The 14,431-nt window shown below is 36.8% G+C and overlaps 2 protein-coding genes and 1 long non-coding RNA gene across 5 annotated transcripts; 1 reads left to right on the top strand and 2 right to left on the bottom strand.

Moving 5' to 3' along the window:
- Positions 1-289: 289 nt before the first annotated feature.
- On the bottom strand, positions 290-5,105 carry LOC143464787 (sodium/potassium-transporting ATPase subunit beta-1-like). 2 transcript variants are annotated; one of them, XM_076962775.1, is made up of 7 exons: positions 4,891-5,105; positions 2,127-2,255; positions 1,915-2,034; positions 1,650-1,843; positions 1,377-1,541; positions 1,133-1,303; positions 290-961 (listed from the first exon to the last, which is right to left on the bottom strand). In XM_076962775.1, the coding sequence occupies exons 1-7, from the start codon at positions 5,039-5,041 to the stop codon at positions 857-859; spliced, it is 1,035 nt and encodes a 344-aa protein (XP_076818890.1). In that variant the 5' UTR covers positions 5,042-5,105; the 3' UTR covers positions 290-856. The 2 variants fall into 2 exon arrangements, with proteins under 2 accessions (XP_076818890.1, XP_076818891.1); XM_076962776.1 differs by lacking the exon at positions 4,891-5,105 and adding an exon at positions 2,462-2,674.
- LOC143464788 (uncharacterized) lies at positions 4,049-8,557 on the top strand. 2 transcript variants are annotated; one of them, XR_013118537.1, is made up of 3 exons: positions 4,049-4,203; positions 5,285-5,415; positions 7,836-8,557. It is a non-coding gene; the product is annotated as an uncharacterized LOC143464788 (long non-coding RNA). The 2 variants fall into 2 exon arrangements; XR_013118536.1 differs by having other exon boundaries at positions 5,285-8,557.
- A 2,684-nt stretch (positions 8,558-11,241) lies between these two features.
- LOC143466238 (sodium/potassium-transporting ATPase subunit beta-3-like) lies at positions 11,242-13,788 on the bottom strand. The gene is made up of 7 exons (XM_076964874.1): positions 13,507-13,788; positions 13,155-13,283; positions 12,939-13,058; positions 12,676-12,869; positions 12,417-12,569; positions 12,161-12,331; positions 11,242-11,986 (listed from the first exon to the last, which is right to left on the bottom strand). Exons 1-7 carry the CDS (start codon positions 13,628-13,630, stop codon positions 11,882-11,884), a joined length of 996 nt encoding a protein of 331 aa, XP_076820989.1. The 5' UTR covers positions 13,631-13,788; the 3' UTR covers positions 11,242-11,881.
- Between the last annotated feature and the right edge of the window lie 643 nt (positions 13,789-14,431).

Here is a 14,431-nt window from a genome sequence, read left to right as displayed (position 1 = left end):
TTGTGTGCTCAAGGCGGTATCAAATAAACAGCGTTGAATACCAAGCAGAAAGAAGTTCGTCACTGCTAGTTTACCATTAACGCCGCTTCTCGCCGGCTATTCATTAAACCGTGACCAAACCACGCGGTGTGAGAGCACAAAACACGTGACGTATCGGATAGCGTAATGGAATATTCCAGCAACTGCACCAAGAACAACTGTGGGCGCGTGTTTTCCCGGCGGGATGTTTTACAGTAAAGTAAACCTTCTAGTGTCATGCACAGCAAGAATGAAGGATCAAACAGGGTGGTTTGCAATTGAAATATGTTTTATTTTGACTGATATTGTACGAACCGAAATGCAACGTTATACAGCAGCAAAACACAACCAAACTGACTCTCTGACTTTAAAGTAACTGAACAGTAACGATTCACGAATTTCAAACAACGCAACGACACGCAAAAAAAATGATCCCTAACGATGTAATTATAATAATAGTTTTAATAAGCCGCTACTGTATATCAAGCGATTGCTCGATATATAAGTAGATAGAAGGTTGGTTAAAACAAGAGCATAAGATTGTTTTATCCATCACAAATTATTCTATGCAGAAGGTTAATAGATAATTAATTTCGCCTGGGGATTACCTATTGCTATTGCTGGAGCGTAAAAAGGCGCAATGCTGCTTTCGTTAATTATTGATCGAAAATCGACAGAGGTTATTTCAATGACAAACGCGTCCGTTTTATTGTGGGAAACTGTTGCTCGGTAAGAAAAAAATCTACATGAAACGGTTAATTTGAGTGTTCTTTTACGTGTTTACAGAAACTTGTCGGTTAGAAAAATTTCTCATTTGACACGTTAACATTCCAATTTTTTAATCAATCTTCAAGGGGAAAGAATAGTAACCGATGCTCATACGTTCATCATCCTCAATATTTCGTGCATAGGCCTTGCACGTAACTTTTATCTCTTGACCTCTCTGCAAAAACATTTAACAAAATCTTTGCATTGCGAATTGCAATCTATTTGGCGGATGAATTGATTTCTCCGTAATGATAACAATTTAAGCTGAATGTATAAACATACCACTTGCATTTTGTATAAATATAGCAGGCAATATGTAAGCAGATGATTTTTACTCCAGCCTTACCGTGACGTTTGTAAATTGTACAGCAACTACTGGAGTGACGAATTCGGGCTGTCTTAGATTCCCGTAATATGGATAGTACATGAATGGTATGCCGTTGTCTGCAGGATAGTACTTCGTGTTTATGCTAACAAGATTGCTTTCCCCGTTCAGATTGATTCGATCCTCATCGCTCTGCCAGAATAAAAACAGTACAATACTCGGCCAACGGCATTTTTTTGAAATCAATGTGCACTCAGCTACTCACCCAGCCGTAGCAACTGATGTACATTTTGTAGGGATCGTAAGAGCCCCCGTTAACACTAAGAACATCTCGTAAAGGTGGAGCTCTCGATACCGCTGAAGCTTGAGCTTGTGATTGACCTGTAGCTGCTGTAATGTCAGTGAATCCCACCGGATACCAGTTTATTATCTAAAACAATATTATTCAATGTTGCTTATAAATCTATTGCTGTTTAAAGTAAACTATAAGTAATGGAGCAATGCTAAAACCCATCTTTCTAGAAACTAGAAAACGTACCCTGTTGACTTTGACGTAAATACACGGTTTGCCTTCATCATAACCGAACTCTCCGCTACCACACGGACCAAGATCAGCGGTCTTAAATGGACAAGATCTCGCTATGTCGCCTTCAGCAAAGCCCTGATAGATTTGTACCTTACCGTTGGTGCAGTTTGGTTGGAAAAAATCTGTGTCGCTTTGTTTTTCGTATTCTATGAAAGTAGTTGGTAAGTTACACTACATAACGTCCGAGATGTATTCGGTCAATTTGTAACAAACTTACGTTTCAAAAACTCTGTTAATTGGGTGGTGTACTGGGCGTAACTATCGGGATCACTGGCGGTGAAACGTATGTCCGAAGTTAATGCTTCTCTGGATGGTAGTCTTGGTTGTATTGTGAGTCCTGCAAAGTGGGATTTCGTAAAATTGATTTGTGATGCCGCACACACACAATGCACGGTTTAAACGTAAAACCAAACCAAAATGTCTAATCACCTGGTGCCTGTAATCTTGTTTGAAAGCGGGGTACATACGGGTCCAAAATTCCCAGCACAATTGAAAGGGCGGCAGCAAAGAGTCCGGCCAAGAAGGCATAGTAGACGGCGTAAAAGATGAGAATTTGGCCTAAACCATAAATCAATTAAAAAATTGGTCATAAAAATCATTAGAACTTTTCATATTTCTTTACGGTTTGTTATGGTTATTCTTTGTAGTGCAAATATGCATTTTTTTGATTGGTTTTCATTGTTTTTATAAGTTTTCCTATATATTTACGAATAACAGAAATACAAACGTTCTGGGTAGGTGAAATTACTTAACCACGACCATACCCCAATTGTTAGCGGTCCTCCCCATAACTGTGCGGTTTTCGGTGTCGATCAGAAAAGTACCAAAATCACGCAAAGTTTTTCTTGCGGTAACTGTCCATGGCACAGACTGCTTAGAGCTCATTTTTCTTTATTTTATTTAACCTAAGTTTACAGAACCCTAAAAACTACCACGATCAAGACTGGGGCTAAGAACAAGTAAATTACGTAACAGCGTGGACAAGTTTTATAAGAAAACGCACAACGGTTTCCACGTTTTCTTAACGAATCACTAAAGTAAAAGTTTAAGATAATGGTAGCCCACGTTTTTGACAGTTTTCTTTACTTTTAACACAAAAATTTGACATCGGGTTTCTGGACTGCTAACGCTAACGAACTAAACTGTTAACGAATGTCGTAAAGAACTTCCAACATTCTTTGTTGCTTGTTTACGATTTAACACTTGAAGAATAACGCTCTGGATTCGGGCGTTTAAGCATAACGCACGTGATTATTTCTAGTTGCACTGTCCTTTCATCAAAACACATTTACGTCCACCATCAACCATAAAAAATGCCGAACTTTTTGCCGAAAAAAAAAATGCCTTTTTATATCAGTCTATTTTTTCAATCACAAATCAACGTGTTTAAGCTACAACATTTAATTATATTATCAGTTTGCAGTCGCAGATGAGCTAAGTCTTGCTTTTCAATTCCAAGAGATTGTCCTTATTGCTATTCTGCAAGCATCGCGGAGTCACGGACACACCCATCCAACGAGGCTGTTAAGCACTACAAGGAATATATACCAGGCTCTGCAATAAAAACCTGTTCGATTATAACAAATTTCGGAGCTTTAGAGATTATTTAATTGATTTTTCGATGCAATAAAGAACGATTGCAGAGTGTTAGCCGCTTGTTTGCTTTAATCCGGCATTTGGGCATCGAATTTAATGAAGGTCTTTAATCGACAACTCACTCACAAATAATTTTTACTAATCACTAATCAGACTCGTGTATATCGAATGAATTTCATAGTTATCGCGATGTCCTGTGCAAATACTCTGTAACTCGGCTCCAGTAAATTTTAGCCGAAACACGGTAACTGCCTTGTGATACAAATTCTCACCTGTCTGTAGGTTACCAAATACTGTAAGTATGACGCAGTGATCGGCGATCGGGACTGATGCATAGCCTGCAGGCATGGATGAGCAATCAGGCAAAGCAGGTTAAGGGCCGTTTGTTAAAAAATAATCACTTTAACACTTTATACGTTATCCTAACGATATTTTTGCAATCTTTCTTTAGCTTGAGGCGTCATTGGCAAAAGAAGTTTAGGCAGATACGAAGGCACTGCTGTTTAGACGTTCAAGTAAGGTTTTCTAGAATGTAGGTAGCACTAAAGCATTAAGTAGCCGTAGTATAGCTTTGCTTTGTGTTAAGCCATTGGCCATAAAGTGAAGAAGAAAGTGTCAATCTGTTTAATGTGTTTTCTCCATTGATTAACCTAACAAGCATAAGAAACGTTAAGCGACTTTAACATTAACAAGACAACTTCACAGCTGGAGGATAATCTATTTTTATGGCTGATTGTTAATTATTTTCCAGAAAAAATAAATCTTTCGTATGCAATGCATATTAAATTATTATTGATGTTTTCCGTATCGAGGCAGTTTTGAGACGGCGATGTTGGTTCTTATGAAAATCAAGCCTTATCATTGCAAGTCGGCTTGCGGTTTATTGGTTTTTATACAGCGATTTTTAACGGTGAGCCGTACTCCCCAACTTCCTTGTAACTTATCATTATTTCGGAAAAAAGGAAACGTTGAAACGTGTTGCGTAACCGACCGTTTACAAAAGACATCGTTCGAACGTATGCTTAGTTATCTCTCTACAAACAAGGCTGCTATGAGCCGAGCATTAATTTTTATGGCTTCATGTTTTATTGCATACATGTTGGAAAATTTTACAACTTTTTAACTCACAAGTAGTTTAGTCAAACATAACGTAATACACGTTAAGGGAACGATAATTTTACTAAAACGTTCGCAAATGAATTACTATTTTTAACTAATGCATATTATGAAAAATATTTAATTTTTTATAAAACTTTCCATTTGGAAACCAAAGCTGATTTAGGCTGATTATATCCATTTTCATGAAACCTTGAAATGACAATTACTGGTGCACTAAGTTTTTGGTAAGCTCCTTTACATTGGTGATTCACGTTAAGCAACTGATTGCTAAGGCAAGTTGAACATAATCTATGCTTTTTAAAATAAGGCATTTAATTTTGCTTCAGTCTTCAAGGTTTTATTTTCCGCCTTGTTGCATTTTGGTTTATTTTAAGTAATGAACTGAAAATATATTCTAAATTGACTGAAATTATAAGTTGTTTATGCATAGAAATAAATCATGTGCAATGGTGTTAAAATAACAAACAAAATGGCTCACCCCAACTTTTTCCGCCACGTCCAAGAACAGTTTTCGTTTGAGGATCCCAAATAAATTTCCGAAAATCAACCAGTTTGTCTGTAAAACCACTCCAGCAAGCGGATAAACGAGAAACATTTTCATCACTAGATGCAATACTTTCTTTAGACATTGTAATTTTAAATTTAGACTAATCTCCGAAATCCCACTGGAAGCAAAATCAAGTTTTTCTGATAATATAATCTGTATGATATCATTTTTCAATCACATGCGATAACCTTACAAAATCAAGCTTTTATGTAGCATATATGTTACTGTTTGTTTTTCAACAACTTTTGAAGTGTGTAATAATATGTTTTAAAAAATAAAAACATAACTATAACACGCATATATTATGATATTCATGTTTTAACAGGTTATCATTTGAATCATGAATCCGTTATGCAGTTCTTCTAAATACTTAAAAGAAGACTGGTGCCTGAAAGCAAGATTTCAAACTACACCAAATCTAAAGTTTCGCCAAAACAACTGGAAATAAGTGAAATGGTATGTGGAGTCGACTATATGCAAAAACTTGACCCATGCATAAAGGATGGTACATTCATAATGTAGAATTGCAGGGGGTTGATCATAACTGGCAATGGGACAAACATAAAATTACTCTTGACTTGTTGCGCATGAGTAGTTTGATATATTATATTCAGGTAAGTTCCGAGTATGCCTGCTTAGTTGTGATGTCACAATGCATTTTTTCAGATTCAATGTAAAACTGCATAAAAGTTTTTGTGTTTTATTTATAAAATGCAAGATGTAGCATAAAAAACAGATTTACAGCACAAAGAGCATAATAGAATAACACGTTACTAAGCAAACAACAGTCGCAGCCAAAGTAGCTCTAACCAGGACTAATAGCTCTAACTCTAACCAAATGAATTATATCTGCTGGTAAATAGAGATATTGGTACACTTTTTCAGAAGTGGTTTCACTAGAATATTTCTCGCCTTTTTTGGCTTCTTCCTCTATTCAGTTCTTGTTTTTTATTAATTCTTTGTTCTTACCTGCCAGTTTTTCTTTAGTTTCACTGAAAACTGACATAAATTTTAGTTAAATAAAATATTTCTGCTCCAATATTCTAGGGTACCTATGGTACCTTAGTTTCATCACTGTAAAACAATAAATTATGGCAAGATTGTGTTATTTAGAAATGCAATTGGTTCTTTTTCAAACTTGAAAATTTTGTAATCTAGTCAACTAAGATCATTCACTATAATTATTACAGTCTTCCTACTTTTTTACATAATCTATAGTTACTCAAAAATGACCCAAAGTGTTTTCATGTGAAAATAGAGCAACTATCAGGCTTCATTACTAAGTTTCAATGGAAAGTTATTTCATTTTGATAATGGATTTGTCTAAGAGATCAAAACTTAACCAACATACCAAAAATTAGCTTTCTATCAGCTTTTAAATAGGAAATAGGCATCCTTGAAAATGCTGCAATTGACTGAAAGATGAAAGGCACCAAAATTTTGAGCTAAAGTTTTAAATGCCTAACTTAATCATGCTACACAACAGCTTGACGATATATACGATACAATTATTTCAACATATGGTTTTCATTAGTTACAGTTTGTCTAGCAAACTACACAATTGGCTAACCTGCAGCTTATTATTAGGATGTAAAATCTAGTTTATTAATAATATTACCATTCCCAGTTTTTACATATGAAACCCCGACATTAGGCCTATCGTATTAGCATGTCCTCATGTCATAATCGCATTAAAACACTTTAAACACGGTACGTGTGTTATTTAAACTTGGTGGCAAAGATCATCATAACATTATTTACTGCACTCTGTGCACACTCATGCATACCGGTGCACACCTTTTGTTGCCTACTGCATGGTGCACAGTTTTGAAAATTTCGCTGTCCGGTGTACAAAAAAACTTACATTCCATACTGGTAGGTTAGTATAGCCACCAAACACACAAAATAGCTTTGAAGTTTATATGTAATTTCATCACAATAATAGCCCATTACCTCTAATTTCTATGCAATTTGCCTAGTTTGGACAGTTGGAGTTTGGACTCAGCTGAAGTTGGTATGATATGATCTGTATCCTCAGATTCAAGAAAATCTTTGCATGACTTAAACCGGGCAATGATTCCTCATCGCTCAAGCCCCGGTTAATGAGCTGGTCTTTGTGCAAGCTCCAATTGTCACACATTTATTATTTTGTTTATTTAATTTATAATATGGACCTGTTGCCCGAATTTAGAACTGTCCACTGACAACAGTTTTAGCCTTGCCCAAAGGCATAACAATGTTATGGCGCCACTGGGTATCGAACACAGAACACAAGCCACATTTATTGTGAGGCCAGCGCTCGAACCACCCGGCTACCGAGCCGACTGTTGGAGTTAGGCTTAGATTAGATCGATTGAATTCCATCATTTCCGTGCACTAAAATTATTCTAATGTAAAAAAGGCCTAAGCTACTTTTACCGCTTTGCCTACACTTCGACTGGGGTCTGAATGACAGCAGCTATGCTACTATTTTGGACAAGAAACCGGTGTATTTGCAAAATGGACGTAGACTATTCTATAGGCGATAGCAATAAGCAAACACTTGCTAGGCTAGTCAAGTCATCTAGTGGAACCTTTCACTCTCCATTTGGAAGTGAAACAGAAGGTATTATGCTCGAGTGACTTAGAAATTTTAGGCCTGTATGGCATAATTACGCTTTTTACCCACAGTTTAGAAGAAGAATCTCTCTCTTTCGCCTTCTCAATGGGTAAAAATCTTTAGCTCATTACGGTAGCCTTTCTTTGGGCAGAACCATGACATGACATCATACCACGTGATGTACCGGCAAAGGCATCATTTTTAGACATCTTACTAAATATAATACTAACAAATAATATTTAAGTAAGTTATAAATACTATCCTATTTTGTTTGAAGACTAATAGTTGGTTACTTCAAGAATTCAAGTGGCCAGAAACCACCAACGGATTGAGCTATGGTATGATATGATAATCTTTACCAAAGGCCTGAGGAACCCAGTGATGATTCCTTGTCACTTGAGCTCCGGTTACCGAGCTAGCTTTTGTGCAAGTTGCGATTGTGACACACTTTTTTTTTCAATCTTATTCACCATATTATGCTGTTATATCCAACGCTGTCATGCTTAAATTTTCGTATCTTTCATGAAATTATTGCTCTGGCATAGTTTACTGTATTTCTCTGGCATCTGATTCCACAGATAGCAGTTACCCAAGAACAAAGTATAACCACCAAACTTGGTTGCAATTACGACGTCTGTTATACAGTAGGCAATATGTTACCGGAGTCTTAACTTTCATTGTTTGCAACGTATTCAAAGATGTAAAGCTTATGTCAGTGTTATAACTGTTGATGTTTAAACTGCGTTTTTGTACTTGTTTACTGTTCCGTTCTTTTGTGTGCATGAAAATAGCCAACGTGCAATGCACGTAACTGCTTGCAGCGTAGGCTACCTGACATAAATTACATACATTCTTTGTTTCAGGGGGTTCTTTATACAGCAAATAATTAGGATGTTAAGAATCAAGCTTGTTTATATTATGTTCTTATTACTATTACGATCTACTTTTTCTCCTAAAATATCCTTGTTTTAAATTTAATAAAACTCGTGTTAGCTTCTAGTGATTGTAGTTCTTGACGGACAGTATTCTGTTTTAACTTTACTACTACTTTACTGCTACTTCTGCGGTCAGTAAATATTTCCTCTCAGTAGACATCTAGAGGCAATTATTTCTATTTTAGCACAAGTGTAACACAGAAGCCATTGCTGGGAGTCTCTCTATAACGTAGCCAGATTCTTGACAAAGTACTTAACAAAACACTTTGCCAAAATCGAAACAGTAGTCTACTGCGCTCATTTTAAAGTAAACGCAACATACGTGATGCTGAATCAACTTAGTATCGGTTCGAGCGCTGTTGTATATCGGCATAACCGAGCCCTAGCAAGGCGTTGTCGTTAAAAACAACAAAACTGTGTACTACATATGTTTGTTGAATACGTATCGTGATTTGCATTATTTTGGAAAAATGTTTCAAACTGGTTTGCAAAACGCTGGGGATGGCCTTAAAGCCTCCAGCTAATCACCAAAAGTTACTATTCGGTGTTCCAGAGGTATCATTTTTTCGTCTTGAAAATTGCTTATTATAGCGCAGTTTACAATATATCGTGCGAAGTAAGCGAACAATAACTGTAATCCAAGCATAAATAGCTATTTCAGAAAACGGTTAACAATGTAGAAAAATCGGGGGCTCGTCAGCAGAAAGAAGTAAACTCAGGGTTCATCCTAGAAAGCAAAAGCTTCCATGCAATGATAATATAAACTCACATTTTCTGTTAAGTATTAAATACCTATTTTTGTTCTGTTCTACTTGCCCTTTTACAAGATGGTTTCTAGAATATGACAAGCGCGTCAGATTTTGTGAAAAAACAAATTTCCCATGTAATATTTTCTGTAACAGACCGAACGTTGTCTTCGCTCGTTGTAATCTTATGTGTTTTCTATTTTTTTCATTCACATCATACTGAATGTTGATAAATTTATATTAAACTTGGTACAAATACAAACATATTGATCCAAATTAAGTCGAACGTTATAAAAACATAGAAATCAGTCCCAACACCAAATTATAAAGCTAGTTTCTCAAGTAGGAATAATGATGAATGACATCATAATAGAATAGCCATTACGCTGTCAATAAATCGTTTCGAATGAAAAACCGCTAAATTTGGCAATTTTCAAGTAATCATACATTAACTCAAGTATTTTAATTGTTAGTTTAACAAAAGAAAATGAAATGCAACATCAAAAAAAACCTAGTTATGGAGCAGTAAAATCCTGGCGAAATTTTAAATTTAGTTTCTTTTTTCTTTCAATTAAAATAACTCAAAACACTAAGTAAGCTAGTTTTTTGTTAATATGTCGAAAGGAAGGAGGCAAAATAATGGACTTAAAACAAAAGTGAATTTAGTTCCACCTTGTGGCTCAAAGATATTGTCACGCTGTTCCATCATGGTCGTCTTCCCCCTAAGTTATTTCTGTCACGAGCAAGCAACTGAAAAGGTAAGACCTCTTGGAAATGCTGTAATCAAATCACCAGGAAGCTTTCTTTCCCTGCAGCCACTAGTACAGTCAAGGCCTACCAATACTTTTCCAACATCATCGTATCGGTAGACTAAGTGCATTCAATGTGGTTACCAAAAACTCTGTGCACAACTTGATCTTCCCCTGGCAATACCTGTACACCTATACTTAGTGGCAAGACTCGATAGGGACATGCGTGAGCGACGGTAAACTGCTGTCCACAACATCGACTTAATGCGTTCAAGCCGTAAGTCGTGGAACCAATGTTCCCTCTAAGCTGCGCGCGTGCGCAAATGCGCACTGCTGACACGGTCTCCGCGCACAGAAAATCTGTGCTGCGCACAAGAAAAAAATCCACCCTGAATTGAAAATAGAATAAACGCATAATAATGACCACGCGCACGTCTAATGTTGCTCACAGTGGTCCAAGGGACCGCTCAGGGAGTTAGAGTGTTTGCTCAGACTCGTGAAAAATTAGAGGGAACATTGCGTGGAACACCATCAACCGGCTAACCAACAGGTCCAGACAGCATTCAAACAGTTTCTCCATTTCTGCGACGGCCATTTCTTCGCAGTTGATAAGAACTTGACCTTTCATACCTGGAGATTGCGAAGTTGCGTTCACTATGGCTTGGGAAGTTTCGAAAAGAGTTTAACTTCATCCCGACAGGAAATCTTCAAGAAATTTTCTTCACAAAATTTCACTTATACCCTTAACTTCCTCAAGTCAGGTAAAAATTTCTTTTCAAATTTGATATGTCTATACTCTATAGCTATCTCCACGCAGGAAAACAGCTTAAGTCATGGCTTTCTTTTTAAAGGTTTTTTTGGGAACCGAAACGGTCTTTTCTTCAATTACTGTAACGATCTTTTACAATTTATACTTCTGTAAACACAGCAGAAAATTAATAGCGCGTCTGAAAGTCACGGTTTGTTAAAATTCCCTAGTAGTGGTTTCCAAAGATAAACCTTAGCAAAAACCATGACTTTACCCTTCCTTATTTTGACTGCTGGATGTTTGAGGCCAAGATCTATTAAATGCTTGAACAACGGTCAGAGATGTGTTTATACCACATATTCCTTCACTATTTGTCGGAACACCAGCAATCACACAGAGACTAGGATCCCTTTGCGCGAGCAGCACAAATATCACTACCATGTGACGACAATGCAAAAACCTGAATTTAGATAACCATGCACACGGAGTAGAGCAACAAAACATCATGACTACATAACTTTTATTACAAGTAGTTAAGCAGGTAGCAGGTAATTAAGAATAGACGCGTGATTTATTTTGACTGATATTGTATGAGTCGACATGTAATGTACTTTACTCATGAGAAGTAACGTACATCCAAACTAATTTGCAGACTTTCAGACTTCACTAAACTGCAACAACTTACGAATTTTAAGCAAACACAACAACACTGACGAAACTCAAAAAAGGTCTTAGGAATTGGTCAACAATTTCTTGTTTCTAGAAAGGCTGTTGCTTGATATACGTGTACAAAAAGTGGATTAAAATCAAGGAATAAGATTGCTTAATCGATCATAAATGGAGCGTACGGATTATTTTATATATGGAATGTTGACAAGAAATAACAAGGTTGCCTGGAAATTAGTTGCTGCTAGGAGCCTGAAAGAAAGGAAAGTGCCGCCTTCGTAAACTATATTGATCAGAGATCGACTAAGGTTATTAAATGACGAAAATGTCCATTGTATTGTGGGAGACTGAAAGCTGCTTGGTAACAAAAAAGCAACGCACAAGAACGTTCAATTTGAGAATTGTTCAAAGGGTTTTTAAGAGCTTGTCTGATGAAAAATTTTTGATTTGCCTTACTATCGTCCTGGGGGTCACTTTGTTTAATTAATTTTCATAGAAAAAGAATAGTAACCAATTCCCATGCGTTCATCGTCTTCAATGTTTCGTGCATAAGCTTTGCATGCAACCATTATTTCCTGACCTCTCTGCAAAAGATATTTAACAAGTTTTTGCTCAAATTTGCATTTAAAGAAATATTTGATTGCTAATGAAATCCTCTGCAATGATAGCAATTTATATTTCATGACTAAACATGCCACTAGCAATTTGTATGAAATGTCTGACTATTTCCAAGCAGATAAATTTCACTCTTTTGTTACCATGACGTTTGTAAATTGTACAGCAACTACTGGAGTGACGAATTCGGGCTGTCTTAGCTTCCCGTAATATGGATAGTACATGAATGGTATGCCGTTGTCTGCAGGATAGTACTTCGTGTTTGTGCTAACTGCGCTGCTTTCCCCGTTCAGATTGATTTGATCCTCATCGCTCTGTAAAGCAAAAACAAACTGAATAGTGAATACTCAGCCAACAACAATCGTTTCAAATCTTGCAGCAGCATCAGTGCACACTCACCCAGCCGTAGCAACTGATGTACATTCGATAAGGGTCGTAAGGACGACCGGTGACCTTAAGAACATCTGTTAAAGACGGCGCCCTTGATACATCGTTGTATGTGGCTTGCTGTGCTGTAAGGTCAGTGAACCCCACTGGATACCAGTTTATTATCTAAAACAAAATTAGTTGGAGTTGTTTGCATTTTACCGTGATTTACTGTGATTGAAATTAAAGGAGCAATGCTAAAACCCATCTTTCCAGAAACCAGAAAACGTACCCTGTTGACTTTGACATAAATACACGGTTTGCCTTCATCATAACCGAACTCTCCACTACCACACGGACCAAGATCAGCGGTGTTAAATGGACAAGATCTCGCTATGTCGCCTTCAGCAAAGTTCTGATAGTTTTGTACCTTACCGTTGGTGCAGCTTGGTAGGAAATATTGTGTGTCGTTTTGCGTATCGTATTCTATGAAAGCAGTTGGAGTTATATTACATATCGTCCGAGATGTATTCGATCAATTTGCAACAAACTTACGTTTCAAAAACTCTCTTAATTGGGTGGTGTACTGGGCGTAACTATCGGGATTACTGGCTGTGAAACGTATGTCCGAATTTAGTGCTTCTTTGGATGGTAGTCTTGGTTGTATGGTGAGTCCTGCAAAGCGATATTTAGTGAAGACTGATTTGTCAATGCCGTATACGTGCAGTATGGTATTTGGTATAAGTATAGATCCAAATCAACATGTTTAACCTGGCGTCTGTACCCTTGTTTGAAATCGGGGTACATACGGATCCAAGATTCCACGCACAAGTATGATGGCTCCGGCAAAGAGTGCGGTCAAGAAGGCGTAGTAAAAAGCGTAGAAGATGAAAATTTGACCTAAACCAAAAATCAATCAAGGAACTTTTCTTACAGACCATTGGAAGTTTTAATTTGTTATTTACGTTTTGTTTGTGACTATTCTTTGTAGCACAAAAATGTACAGTTTTCTGATTAGTTTTCTAATGCTTTTGTTTCAATGAGCTTCTCTTAGAGTTTTGAAAGTAATTTAAATACTTCCGCACGGCTCAGAACACGTTAAATTTCACAACTGTAAGCATACCCCAGTTGTTAGCGGTCCTTCCCATGACTGTATGGTTTTCGGTGTCGAAGAGGAAAACACGAAAATCACTCATAGTTTTTCTTGCCGTAACTGTCCAGGGCACAGGCTGCTTTTTTGAGCTCATTTTTTCCGTTTTTAGAAAATTAAGCAAAATTTACTGAATCTTATTAGAAATTAGAAACCTCAAACAACAAGAGCTGAAAATTGAAGAACTACTTGACACGTTAACTGCTGAGTGCAATAGAGCACAATGCTAATAATTTCTAACTATTACACTCAGTGGTTTTTCCGTGTTCTGGATCAGTTTTAATATCGCTTTTGATTCTGGCGTTCGAGCAAGTCTCAGTAAATGTGGTTTCTTACTGCACTGCAATATTTATATATTTTTCAAATTATATGTTTACGTTGTTATACTGTCTCGATATGACCACATGGCACTAGCAATCGTAGAAATACTGTAGGTTCAGCTTTTTCTATCCTGTATATCAGTTGCAAACACACCTGTCTGACAATTAACAGACCTATCATGTATTTATAAGAGAATTACTACGTCTTACACCTGGGTATTTAGACCGTGAAAAACTCCTCGATTAGATACATTTTTGCCAATTACAAGTTAATAAATTTATATTTATCGTTGTTAAGAATGATGGCATAGCCCCTTGATTGCTCTAAGCCGGATTTTACGGGCATCAAATCTAATGAAGATCTTTAAAATACTTACAAATAAATTCTTTATTATTCAGGCACGTCGATGTAGAAAAGATTTTATATGCTAACTGCGATGTCCTTCGCAAATATTCTGTAACCTAGCTTTCAAAATGTTCACCGAAACATGGCAACCGTCTTGCTATACGAATTTGTACCGGGCTGCAGGTTTCCAAGTATATCTGTTAGAGTAATTAGCAAACGGCATAATAAAAAT

The sequence above is a fragment of the Clavelina lepadiformis genome, chromosome 7, assembly GCF_947623445.1.
Source record: "Clavelina lepadiformis chromosome 7, kaClaLepa1.1, whole genome shotgun sequence".
In the NCBI taxonomy this organism is placed as follows: Eukaryota; Metazoa; Chordata; class Ascidiacea; order Aplousobranchia; family Clavelinidae; genus Clavelina; species Clavelina lepadiformis.
The sequence above is the reverse complement of the archived record's forward strand: the minus strand, read 5'-3'. Positions and strand labels throughout refer to the sequence as shown.